Source organism: Limulus polyphemus, unplaced genomic scaffold (genome assembly GCF_000517525.1).
Source record: "Limulus polyphemus unplaced genomic scaffold, Limulus_polyphemus-2.1.2 Scaffold209, whole genome shotgun sequence".
Lineage (NCBI taxonomy): Eukaryota > Metazoa > Arthropoda > Merostomata > Xiphosura > Limulidae > Limulus > Limulus polyphemus.
In genome coordinates this window covers 525,140-539,430 of record NW_013665819.1, presented here as the reverse complement: position 1 = coordinate 539,430, position 14,291 = coordinate 525,140, and the positions used below count along the sequence as shown (strand labels likewise).

At 35.4% G+C, this 14,291-nt stretch overlaps 1 protein-coding gene across 2 annotated transcripts in view; it reads left to right on the top strand.

Moving 5' to 3' along the window:
- Window positions 1–13,497, top strand: part of LOC106478407 (sorting nexin-21-like) — a 19,873-nt gene extending 6,376 nt beyond the window's left edge. Inside the window, exons 2-4 of one of the 2 annotated variants that reach the window (XR_002609892.1) lie at window positions 6,104–6,240; window positions 6,779–7,570; window positions 7,641–13,497. Coding sequence is in view for 1 of the 2 variants with exons in the window: in XM_013938951.2 (XP_013794405.1) it covers window positions 6,104–6,240; window positions 6,779–7,465 (824 nt within the window). In the remaining variant the exon portion in view is untranslated. Of the gene's footprint in view, window positions 1–6,103; window positions 6,241–6,778 lie in introns of both variants that reach the window. The other variant, XM_013938951.2, reaches the window with a different exon arrangement.
- Window positions 13,498–14,291: the final 794 nt, after the last annotated feature.

Here is a 14,291-nt window from a genome sequence, read left to right as displayed (position 1 = left end):
TTGTAGAATGTGATTAAAGATGCATTGCAGAGCCGGTTAAAGCAGTTTGATATAGTGTCAGAGAGCCAGCAAGGTTTCACTAAGGGAAAGTTTTTTTGAATGAGAGTCAACAAATGAGATGACATGTCCTTTCACCTGTGACCTGTCTGAAAAAGGTTAAAGCAGTTTGATATAGTGTCAGAGAGCCAGCAAGGTTTCACTAAGGGAAAGTTTTTTTGAATGAGAGTCAACAAATGAGATGACATGTCCTTTCACCTGTGACCTGTCTGAAAAAGGTTAAAGCAGTTTGATATAGTGTCAGAGAGCCAGCAAGGTTTCACTAAGGGAAAGTTTTGTTTAGCAAATCTTCTGACATTCTTTGAGGATGTTACTGCAAGACTTGATGAAGGAAATACTGTGGATTTGGTTTACCTTGATTTTCAGAAAGCATTTGATAAGGTGTCTCACAAAAGACTTGTTACAAAAATTAAATCTGTGGGTGTGGAGAAAATGTTATTAAATTGGATAGAAAATTGGCTAGAGAGTAGTAATAAATGGAATTGCCAGGAGATTGAGTGGTATATGAACCAACCTATTTCACCTACTTCTGCCCCACTTCCTCCTGAGCATTTTGAGCCAGGCCAGGCTGACGTCAGTTTTCATCGTTTGTTCCCACCCGGAGTTTGCCATCCACTACCTGATGATTCAACTCATCCTTCATCAGTCTTTTCAGACTTTATCTCTCAGGTATGTGATATTTTGTTTCTTACACCTGTTTCCTATGACCCTAGACCTTACATGAAACAACTTCCCGACCCTATTTAGTCTTTCCTCTTACCCCAGATATTAGGATTCATATGGGCCAATTTGTCTGACAACTGGTGGAGGGAATTAGTACGGCTCGTTCCTCATGGACTTTGGATCAGTCTGTCCTTGCTTATCATTGGGTAGACTTTCCATTTCTCGATCAACAGTTGTTAGGGTCGGTTCTACCTGTTTAGGGAACGAACCCAAATTACCCTGTCCAACTTATCCAAGCCCAATTTTCTCGGCTTCATCACACCCTCATGACCCTGTGAAGATACCTTTCTTCCCTTCACCTTCTGTCAGAGGTATTTCACAGGACCCTGAGGGGTTTTCTGCTGAAATCCTCTCCATCCTTACTTCTATATTGGCTTGTCTGTCGTCTTTGGCTCTCGTGCTTCGAACATGGTTTGTTTGTTGTTGAGACCACTTGGGCCATGACACAGTTTTGGTGCAGACCTGTCTCCAGGATCCATTTTTACGGAATTATGTGTTTGACTTTGTACCTGAGTGTTTGGAGTCGTGAGTGGCCTCGGCCCCATCAACATTATACCCTTACTAACTTGGTATTTCATTTGTCACAGTTGGGGCCGATTGTGGCACCAGTTCCTGTCCCCCGACTTTCCCCTTCCCAACAACTTCCTGTCCCACCCTCCCACTGTGCCATTGATCAACAATGCACGATCCACCAACAACAATACCAATGACTACATGGTCGGTTCGGGTCCAGTGGAGGCTTGTCTCTTGAATTTTGTTCATTGGTGGGGACCTTTTCTCGCTGTTGCCTGGGTTCACAGAGTGCTCTTGGAGGGATACATTATCTCCTTTCTCTCCCTTCCTCCATTATCCAGTGTTCCCATTACATTTTCTTCACCTTGGGATCCATTAACATGCCAGCGTCTGTTAGAGGTGGTTCAGGACTTCATCACAAAACAGGCTATTGAATCGGCTCCACCTGTTTGTGGTTCGCAAGAAGACCGGGGACTGGCATCCTTTCATTGATTTTATCCCATCTCAATCAGTATGTTCATACTCTTTGCTTTACCATTGAGACACACTTTTCTCTTCTGTGGGCATTTTCTCCAGGAGTTTGGATGTCCAAGGTGATTGTTTCCAGTACTTACCTACACATTCCTGTAGTGGAGCGTTCATGCCATAACTTCAGTCTGTTCATTGGGGGGTTGTGTACCACTTTCGCACCATACCTTTCAGCCTAGTCTCAGCACCATATGTGTTTTGTGGCCTGCTCCTTTGCTCGGCATATTCATGCCGTGGGATAGCGCTTCCATGTTTATATAGATGACTTGCTTCTTCTTGCTCATTCTGAACAGGGATCGGCCTGCCACACTTGTCAGCTTCTGGCCCAAGCTGTGCAGGTGGGCTAGTTGATCCAAACTGGAGAAGTTTTTCCTTTGTCCTACCCAATACCTTATCCAATTAGGTGTCTTCTTCAAAACCCATCTCACTCAGACCCAACCTTTTCCTCTCTGGCTGCATTCTATGGGCTGTTTGGAAAGCTCTTTCTGTTCCCTCACTTATAGCTTGTGAGGTTCTATCACTTTTGAGGATGTGGTCCTCTATGACCTCTCTCATACCCCTGGGCAGGGTCCATATGCGGTTTCTTCAACGGGTCCTTCACAATCAAAGGAACCTTGCCCAGGATCCCTTGGATATTTCTATATTCCTTTCCTCAGCCCTTGTAGATGATCTCCATTGGTGGTGGAACAGGGCCCACATGTCGGTGGGTGTCTCGCTTCCTCCTCCATGGCAAGATTTACATCTCTTCACGGTTGCATCCTTTCAGTGCTGATGTGCGTGGGTGGATCACCAGGAGGTTTTAGGTTGTTGGTCTGTGCAGGAGAGTTCTCAAACTCCTTGCTGTTCGTTGGGCTTTGGATCATTTTCTTTCTCTTGCCAGCCACTGGCTGGTTATCATCCATTCTGACAATTCTACTGTGGTGGCTTAGATCAGTCACCAAGGTGGTACCAGGTTCAGATCCCTGTGTTTTCATACTATGGATCTTCTTTATTGGGCCCACACACATCAAATTTGTTTGTTGGTGTGTCACGTAACGGGAGCTTTCAATCTCATAGCTGATCGTTTTTCCTGACCGGATTGCATTTATCCCACGGAGTGGTCCTTGCATCCTGCTGTTTTTCAGTGGCTCTGTCTGCATCTGGGTATTCCCCATATTGATGCCTTTAACACCACCCTCAATCACAAATTACCTCGGTTTTGGTCCCTGGTTCCCCATTCCTCGATCCTTGGCTGTCTATGCCTTCAGCCAGGATTGGTCTTATCTGTCCCTTTGTTTACCCTCCCATCTGTTTACTTCATTGGGTGGTCTCCCTCATCCATGTACGGTTCTTCTGATTGCTCCTTACTAGTTCACTTAACCTTGGTTCCCTCGGTTACTCCAACTTACCTCTTTCCTTCCATTCAACCTGCTCTGTCAACCACAATCACTGGTGCTCCATCCTCCAGCTTCATGCCTTGCTTTTGTCAGGTCCTTGATGAGGAGTTCCAGTTACTCTTGCAGAGTAGCTTCACATTTAGCTCATTCCAATTGCCCTTCTTCTTTGGCCATCTGTCAATACATGTGGAGCATTTATAATGGATGGAGATGGCTTGAATGGGTAATGAAGAAAAATGTTAATATAAGTTTAACATAACAGCAAATGTTCAATGTTTCAACAAGGTTTTTTCATCATCAGGTACCTTATGAATTTTTATGAATTAAGTTTATAGTAAGAATATTTCTTAAGGATTCCCCAAAATAGTTTGGAAAATGTTGACTTAATATGGTGGTAAAGGTTTCTGAATATAATGTGGAGTAAGGTAGTTGTAAAAAATGGAATAAATTGAATGAGATGAAAAGCCCCTTATTATCCCTTAGAAATGAAATGAAAGCACCATAATCTGATTACTCCTTGGAACCTGTTGCTTTGCACCATTCACAAGTTTGGACAGGCTTATTCTTACTGTTTCTTTTGTAAGACTTGATATGAAACAATTAAACATTTTATTTCAATCTATCCTACCTATGCCTTAGTTCATCAGCAACTTTTGAATGCTGTATCCAGATTTAATTTACCCCATTTCTTGCCTTCTTCATTAAAGATTTCTATTTTACTCCTCCCCTTGTTGCTCTTCCAAAGATCATTAATGCTTGATACTTAAAGAGCCTCCTTACTAGAATATCTGTAGTTGTCCTATTTACTTGTAGTTTGCTTTCTGTTAGAACTGTCTCTAGACATAATCCCTTTTATAATATACATCATAATCTCCTCTCCTAAGAAAGATTTTTGTATTTCTAATAAATGTTTCTAGTAAATGAATCCACACTAAAGAAGTTTTCTTCCACAAAAAATTCACTGATTCTTTAAGGTGTAGTAAAAATTTGTTACAAATGTGGTGCAATGTACCTTTGCCATAGTTGAATCCATTTTGTTTTCTTTATTTTCAAAAATTAGCTTCTTAGAAAATTATATTATTTTAATGGGAGATCAAAGTGTATAACATGGTAGTTTGAAACTGGTATTGCAATCAAGAGACCCAAAACTTTTGAAATTTGAATTTTGATAACAAATAAAGGAAAATTATCTTTCTTTTGATACCTCATTCAGTGCTGTGGATGTATTTTTAAAGTTTGAAATTAAAGAGTAAGGAAATTATTGCAATCTTTTATTAGCCTAGTAAGGTATTATTTTTATTGCTGTGTGCAATTATGATTTATTTGCTTTAGGGAGGATATAATCATGCAGGAAAGAGTATAAACAGTGTGATTTATCAGGACTCTGAGCTTACTCTGGCGTGTCTGATCATTTCCCTTACCAACTCAGCTGTCACATCTAGTCTTAGGCAGACAAGTATTCATCCTGATCATTACATATTCACCCCCACTCATATAAGACCTGTCATCCAGCCAACATAAACCATAATCTTAAGGTACCAGCACAACACAACCTAGCATCCAAATTGGCAATACACAAACCAGAATCACTAAAGTAGCTTATACACATATGAAACATATTTAGTTAGGCACATATGGGTAAACAAATGGTTTGATTAGTCACCTGCTCTAAGGGAAGATATGATTGTTTGTTGAGAACAAATATAATTGATCAGTATGTTGAGAAAGTTCCTTGACTAAGATTTGAACCAAAGATTCTTAGCTTAAACGAGTATCATGAGTGATCAGCAGATCTACCAGAGATCAAGTCAGAGGCAGACAACTCTAAACCTAAACAACATGCTGATAGCATATGGCTTTGTTTAAGAAACTTAATTATATCAAGCATAAAATTTATTTCAATGGCTTCATGGAAACAGTGTGTGTATGTGCCATTTGCCTAGGGAAAAATTAAAATGACTGTCTACGAATAAAAATGGGTAAATGAATGAAGTAAGGGTTTTAGAATTCCTTTTGAGCATATCCAAGAAACCCTAAACATTTCATGGTGACAAATCCAGTGCTTAGAAAGTTAGAAAATTTTCTTTATGGGCATCCAAATAGATATGTAGAAACAAACCACATTATAGTATAGATTTTCTGTGGTGCAGTTAAGAATTAGAAGTGACTTGACTCAGGTTTAAAAATTTGTAGGGGTTTGGACAACCTTTCCATGGGTTATCTGAATAGTGAAATGAAAAGGTTGGAAATACTTGAATATTTGGGACTTCTGAGTAACAAGTTCAAGCTTTGAAAGTCTAAATCCATGCTTTTTTCCTTTGTTGAGAATTATAAACTTTTGTATTGTGTGGTGATGTTTCCATGTGGTGGTGCTGTTTATATTTTTTTGAATGTTTGATGGATGAGTATATGCATATGGAGTGTTGTATTTAGTTTGGTTTTCATGGTCTGCCACTTAGAACTTTGTTCTTAATACTGAGATGTTTGTGAAATATTTTTATTGGGTTTATTTTTTAATAACCACTTTGTTTAATAAGCATAAAAATGAAGGATTTCTTATACCACTTTTAACAGGAAGATTGGAGAAGTTTCTCACTGGAAACTCTCTTTCTCCCAACACTCATTATTGAATACCTAAGAGTAATTCTTGTTAACAATGATATATTTTGATTTATTCAGCTCTATGTTAATTTTTATAAAGATATCATGAGATTGAATATGAAGAGATAAAGAATTTATATCTTAAACAGTCTTAAAAAAAGAAGAAAACAATCATATGAAATGAGAAATGTGATTGCAGCTATTTATAACTGAATGTACTTCCATCAGATTTATGTACCTGTAGAACATGAGTTATATAATTACGTTTGGATTAAAAAAATTAAACATTGTTTTTCCGGTCATAGAAACGTGGTCGAAATCTTCTGGAAATAGTAATCCATTATCATCAGACACTTGCTCTTCTCCAAAAAAAGGATCTCAGCGAGTGACCTTTGAAATTGTTTCAGCAAAGACTGTTCTTCAAGGAAGGCGAAAACATGTTGTAAGACCCTTAAGTATATTTAGAAAGAATTAACATTGTGGTAAAATTCTAAGGGATATAAGCTAAACCACAGAACTTTTACATAGATATAATATTTTTGTAAATTAAAATAATTGTGCTTCTATCAATGATCAAAATGTGCAAGAATAGAGGGTTAAATGAGTAGTATGCAGTAGTTTAGTTTAATTCAACTTTCAATCTTTATAAAAATATCAAGGACAAACTTTAGTTCCAGAATATTTTCTGTGCATTAAGTTAGTAAAGAGTTTAATGTTTATACAACTTCAATATCTTTTAGTTGCCTCTTGTTTAATTATAACTTTAATAATCTAAAAAGATTATGTTGATTTCCTCTAATTTTCATTTTATGAAATAGCTCTGTTTATGCTCATAATGTCATTCAGATTTACATAATGTATTGACAATATTCTTCCTGGTATTTACTGAACTAACACCAGAAGGCTATTTGTACAATATTTATATTTGTGTAAAGATGCCAAAAATATTACTTAGATATAATTTTTTCCTATATTTTTAGAGCTACACTATTCTAATAAAAAGGATTCCAGGCTTAGAACGTCAACCAGGGGTTTTGGAACGTCGCTATTCAGACTTTCTGCTACTTTTCCAAGCTCTACGCACTAGATACCCTGCTCTTCTGACAGAATTTCCTTTTCCTAAGAAGGCTTTAGTTGGAAATTTCACAGCTGAAGTTATAGCAGAAAGAAGTGTTGCATTCCACCATTTGCTGACTTACTCATTCTCGGTAAAGGAGCTGCGACAAACACCAGAACTTGCTGATTTTTTATACAATCGTGAATTACGAGAAGCTCACAAACTGATGAAAACAGGCCACTTTGAAGATGCATCAGTTATTTTAGAAAATATCTTTTTTGTTCAAGAAAAGTTACTAGGAGAAAGTAGCTGGCCAGTATTTTCCACACTCTGCTTCTTGGTAGCCTGTTTAAATGCTGTTGACAATGTCACAGAAGCTCAGAAATATGCTGAGATTGCTGTTCGTCACATGGAGTTGTACAAGAACAGTGAGATGTCAGTGCCTCTGTTAATTTTGTCTGTACGACTCTGGTGGGCAGTTGGTAAAGATAAGAGAGACTTGGAAGAGAAACTGCAGGAAATAAAGCAGGGAGGATTGAGTATTGATAAACTTCCAACACTGCTAGAATTTGTCTTAAAGCAAGATTATCCTCAACCTATGTTGTTCTGAGATGACTGTTTCTGGTTGCTTTCTGTATGTGTTATATTAATACAAGTGGAAGGTGTGACTAACATAAACACAACTGTGGATATAACGTATTTGAAAGACAAAATAGTTTGTTGTGTGTAATCTCTAATACTAATTAAAACAACTGTGGATATAACGTATTTGAAAGACAAAATAGTTTGTTGTGTGTAATCTCTAATACTAATTAAAAGCATTTGATAAATAAGCTTCTAAACTCTTTTGAGCACTCTCATTACCTTTTGTTGATTTCTTTCATCCCATCGAACTTTTTATGTTAATTTCCTTTTTTGTATGTCATACAGAACAAACTGTCTGGTAAAGCCATATCTTGATTATAATAGATAACCCCATAGTTATGTAAAAGCTTTATTTCTTTCCTATAAGACTAAAGTTGTATTTTCAACCTAGGAACATTCTGTGAAGCTGTTAAATGGCATGAAAAGTGACAAGCTCGCTGTCAGTCATCCTCTTGTATGTATTAACTGCTGTAGGTTATTGTGAACTGTGCACATACATTTGTATGTTTTATCATTACACTTTGTAGTGTTACTCTGAACAGCATAAAAATTGTACATATATGTTTAGCTTCATTATATCTTGATCACTTCAGTTTTTTCTGCATGGATGACTTCTTAAATATTATTTGAATCAAACCTGTTCTATTGCTGCACTGATGTTTCTATTAAATGCTTAATTGTTGTTAAAAAATTATATAAGATCAATGGTTTTTATAACAGTTCAACCATAATTGAGTTGTACAGTTATTTATTTGAGTTTGGTAAATATCATTATCTATTACATGCTGTGTATCAGAATGCAAGTTTCTGAAACTTATGTCAAGTTAGCGTGCAAAATATTTCAGTGAGTTATTTTTCTGGATTAGCAATTTTGAAATGTGAAATAACCCTTTTCAGTTTCTAGTTAATCTTTCATTGTTTTTATCTTAGTCTTAGATGAACCTTGATATACTTCATACTTTGATGTTTACATGATATTCTTTCAGAAATTGCAAAAGTACTTGCGATTTAATAGTACAGTAAAAGCTTTGTCATCTGGCATCTGGAAAGCTCTTGTAACCAGAAATTTAAATATTTTCAAAGATAAATGTTTATGGTAGAAACTAGCATTCATTACAGTTTTATCCAGAATGTCTCGGAATATTCTAGATGCTTCTCAAAAGTTTATGACTGTAGTTAACTGATGCTGCTGCTCAGTTGTACAGTTGCGGCTTTGTTTTTTCTTGCTGGCAAGCTTCAGTTAATATTAATATGCAAGTGGCTATTTAGTGTTTCAGGTTTTTTGTCATTTACAAAGCTGCAAAACCTGACCCTTAAACTGGCAAGCTTTCACCAGGACATTTAATTGGTGAGTACATTACAATATATTGTATTACTTTATTTAAAATACTGTAATTATAAATGTTGTTATACAGTTTAAGATTTATTATAACAATTATTATTTTTTAAAACTGTTGTTAAAGATGAGGTAGAAATACTGTGCTTTAGAACATTAACAAGGTATCAACATTTTTTCTGTAAGACCAGGCTTAAAAATAATTTGTTTGCTGTAACCCTAAACTGATTTAAAATGTTGGTAGGTAGGTAGGTAATTTATTTATTTTTTTTCAAATTGCTTGGCAGAAAAAATTTTTGGAAATACCACTGTTTCTGTGATCACTTAAAACAAAACTCATTAAACCACGAATACATTGAATCGTGGAAAATGAATGTGACACTTTCAACGTATAAGTAGTTAAAAGGATGTCAGCATGTCGCAAGTTTTTATCAAATTCTTTCACAACACACAATTGCTGGTCAATATCAACTTTGATTGGTGAAGTTGAATTGACTATTGCCTACAATTTTATGGTTTGTTCTTTGGTTTTATCTCATCCGCCAAGTAAATATATGAGTACTTCCCTCAATATGGATAATTTTCCAATTGGAATTAATTTGTTTTTGATCATAATTCTCAATCCTGTTTTTGTGGTGCAAAAGAGGGAAGTAATAGAGCTATGTAACTACAGAGTTGCACATTTACTTCACTAAAATTAAGCTTAACCACAAATGTTTACTGTTTTCACATTATTATTACTAAATAAGGAAAATGAGAAAAGGATAAAAAAACATCTCTTATGTCCCTTAAAAGTGCCAAGGATGTTGTTTGGCAGAAGCAAACATAAATATAACAACTGGAAAGAAAACCTTAATATGAAAAAGTTTAACTCATAAAGTATAGACACACGAATATGGTGAGGAGAGGGTAGATTGTGCTTCATATGTAAACATTAAATTTATTAAGAACAAATTAAATGAACACTGAAAATTATAAACAAAGTGACAAATAAATGAACTAACAAAACATATGCAGAAAATATTTAACTTCTCACTAATCAAAAAATAATGTCCAATATGCTAACATATATGCAAAAAAGTAGTGACAGGTTAGGGCACAAACGTTTTTCATACTCATGCGTGGATAGTCATGTAAACTGACCAAATCGAGCACCATTTTCACTTATTTCTCAACAAGTTCAAAGTTAATATCATACACTCCTTTACACCTTGATATCCATAAGGAATACTTAATTTTACTAATGGAATTTGGAATGATTAGGTAAGGAGGCATTAAACAACACTGTGATAACCATGATAACTGGTACAGAAAATATGCCCTGTGTAAAACCCTGCAGTTTTCGCGCACAATAACATTCAGAAAGCACATGAGGCACTGTTTTGAAATTCAAACAGAACCGGCAAGTACTTGAAAAACTTAGCCCAAATTTGTTTTAATGATATCCCACTGATACTACCTGATGGGCAATTTTCCAATTCAAACCACATCTGTTGTTGGTATTGCCCCAAGCAATATTCCACCTTACACCTTGATACAATATTTGTTCTTTGGGCGTGTGTATAGGTCATGATTGTTCATAAATTTCAGCTGTTTTCTTACCCAATAGTTGTACAGTCAATTGTTGCAATGGATTTTCAATAACTGTTACCATGTTTTCAATATAACGATGGTTCATAGATGAAGAATTTTGTATGTTTTTTAATCAGAGAAATATTTCACTTTTAAACCCAAATTGTATCAAAGAAAGTATGATCCAACTGCAAAGTAGTTTTGAAGCACTGAATTATGAGGGACACTATAAAAATATTCAAGTCCAAACAATGGCGGATCCAATTTGGTATGCAATTTGGGTCCTGAGCAAAGTTCTGATAGATATATTTTGGGAACATATTATGCATTTACCACATAAAGCACAGCTTTACCCATTGTATATTGAAGTTGTTTTATGTGAGACAGAACTTATGTAACTAAATCATTGAAACAATTCAAATTAAATATTTTCACAAAACACGTAATACAAACAGGATATTACTTCATTGTTTGTATGATAAAATGTATATAAGTAGCAGTTATTCACCATATTAGTCTGCTAATATATTTGTTAAAGCCAGTTGTCTTGGATTTGAATGTGCAAAAATCTCTATGAATTTTTTCTGTATTTATTTTATATCCATAATGGATATGTAACAGTGATAACCCATTCACGAGGTCCTCGACCATTAGACTTCTCTTATAAGTTTTAAGTCTTCTCATAGCACTTGTGCTGCTCTCACATTAACAGGAAGGCATGCCGAATGTGCACAATAATTTCAGCCTAGTGTGAATATTTGGAAAAAATGTCTTATCCACCTTTTTCAGTGATGATCTAGCATCTGCTGATGTGTCTTGAGGTTAGAATTTCTTCAGTGACAGACCCAGTAGTGCATTTCTGCTGTAATGTTTTAGGAACTAGGTAAGTCATCTTTGTATTTGGTTGCAAACTGTGTAACTTTATGTAGAACCTGCTTTTCTGTAGCATGTTGGATTACAAGTGGGATTAAGTGAAAAGTATTAGCGATGACATCCTGTAGTTTTTGAAAGTAGTTTTTCAACACAACAAGAAGCTAGTTAAGCAAAGGTATAGTAATATTGATTTTATAGTATTTTTCACGAGTGACAGCTGGTGCATTTGAATGATGAACTTGTCGTCCTACTACTCGAGGTGAAGCTGGCTGAATTCTGACTGAATCTACTTTCCTGATTATTTTCTTGTATAGATTATGATGGAAAGTATCTATGTTTGTTCTGTTGTCCTCTAATTTAGTAATTACCTCTTTCACTTGGTTGACTGCTTTAATAACATTTAATGTCCGAGACTGAAGGCTCAAGATGAATGGTTGAATGTATGCAAGAACTTCCCATATTGTCATGAGTGCTGCAATAAACTGGAATCGAGTCGCAGCTGCAAGATCCACATTGCATCTGTGACACTTTGTCTGTTCCATTCCTGTGGATGAGTAGAGATGTCTTGCAATAAGCTTACTATTGCCTCAAGTAAATGTAAACATGAACAGAATATGTTGTGCCATGTCACCCATCTTGTGTGACAAAGTTCTTTCAGCTGTTTCATCTTAATTGCATGTCTGTTGTACACTTGATCAATACAGTCTTCTGTATCAACATTCAGTTGATGTTTAAGAGAATTTAACAACTTTGTCCATAGTATCTATAACATTATGCACATCGAGGATTCTCAATGCTTTCACTAATGAAAGATTAAGTTTCTGACTTGGACAGTGTGTGAAAACAGCTTTATGGTATTCTTGTTGAATTCGAGTCACTGTTTTGTGCTGAAGGCCACACGTATTTCCTGCCCTATCATATGTTTGACCATGAAATTGTGCCAATGGAAGTTGCCAGTTGTTTGATATCTTTTGAATTATGGTGGTAGCTAATGCTTCACCAGTTGTAGATAGACATAAAACAAACTCCACAAATTCTCATCTAATGTCATCATTTTTATCACAGAATCTCAACATCAGTCTAAGTTGCTCATGGTCAGAACTATTTGTAGCTTCCTCTGCTGATATTGAATAAAAATTGGCATTTCTTGCTTTTGACAATATTTCATCGCAAATGTAATTTCCATAAATTGAATTAAATGGTACATAGCATGTCTGTTAGCAGTAGCAAAATAGTTTTTCAATACATCATCTTCTGCATATATTCAGAATTGGAGCAATGCTTGAAAATTACCAGGATTATGAGTAGCATCCTCCAAGTCTTTTTTTATCATCGTGATGTCCATGTAATACTAAGTTCTGCTAACCACAGAATATAACAGTTTGGATTATTGATCTTAATTTCTCCCTGTTAGCCTGAACCCTTTGATGAATTATTTGGTTAACTTGTGTGTTTACAAGATGCTGTGCTCTGGTCATCACATTTTGGAATGCAATTCCAGCTGCACTTCCATGTACATGGTACTGATTATTTTACCAAGTACAGTAGACACTTTGTGATAGTTATCCTTACATGGCATTTTAACAAGGATACCAGCAAATTCATGGCATCTGAAGAAGATGCAGTATATACAAAAACCACCTTTCTTTCTTGCCAAATAGACAAGTTCCGGGTATTTTGACAGTATATGATTTTTGAAATGTACAATTTCATCCATGTTACCATTCAACTGGAAGCTTAGAACTGCCATTTGGTGTCACGTGGTTTATTAAAATCTGATACTTCTCGTCACCTGTTACTAAAGTGAGGTCCCCTGCCAGAGTCAAAAATGTTCCAATATCAAGAGGAATTGATTTTTCTCCAGTTTTACCAGTGGGCATTGCTGTATGTCAACATTTGTTTGTGTTGCGAGCTTATTTGGATTTCCATCATCATTGTCATTATTGTTCAGATTTGTCTGATTGTGACCACAATTATGATAATAGCATTGTTCTGTTACAGTTTCAGGAGTGGCCCTGTCAATAGCAAGGCAAGTACACCTGATATGGTTTGTATTGATAATATAGCTTAGATCTATGAGATGCTAAGCTGAAATGTATTAATAGATTAAGTAATACAACCAGAAAATACTTAGCATCTAATTATGTGATTTTTATATACATATTAAATATCTAAAAGTGAGCAATTCAATAAAAATACTTACACATTATTTATATTTGAAAATTGACTAACCATAGAATCTAATATTAGAATAATAATATCTATTCTATGAAGTTAAATTATAATTTCACACTAAAATCTACATAGATATAGACCTATAGCACCATTAATATTATGCATATCTATAACTAAGTCTAAATGTATCATATGATTTTTAGGCCTAAATCTGTAGAATTTAGATCTAGAGATCTATACCACAGATAGACTACTCAAACATACCATAAATATACCTGAAAAAATCTGTGATTGATTTGCTAGTCCTGGGTTTGGTATTGAAAGTAAGTTTCTTTTGGCTTGGCATATTGCTGTGAATATATGAACAAGGCAATTTGGTGAACTTACAATGTAAATACCAGTACAATTGTTATTATCGTAGTATGAGCATGTGCAACAGTGTCAACTACTATCATTCTCAATACCAGAACAAGGGTGCACAGTAATAAAGACTTCATTATTATTATCATAACGGGACCATTCTTGTTGTTTCTTAGTCCCTTGGATCTGCTAATATCCAAAAGTCCTAGATCCCTCCTGTGCAACAGATCTTTTAACTGTTTCATGTTGTACAAGTTCAGGTTTATCATTCCATATAAATGGATAAACACAGGTGTTAATAGTTTTAATGTCACTTTTTTGGGAGAGAAACACTTCCACAGAAAAGTTAAAAGTGGCTTTACTACCTGTTTTACTAATTGTACTTTACCTAATAACGAAATCAAATATTCCTTCCAGAAACATAACTTGTTTTTTAATTTAAGCATTTGTTGAGACCAATTAAATTGGCCAGTAT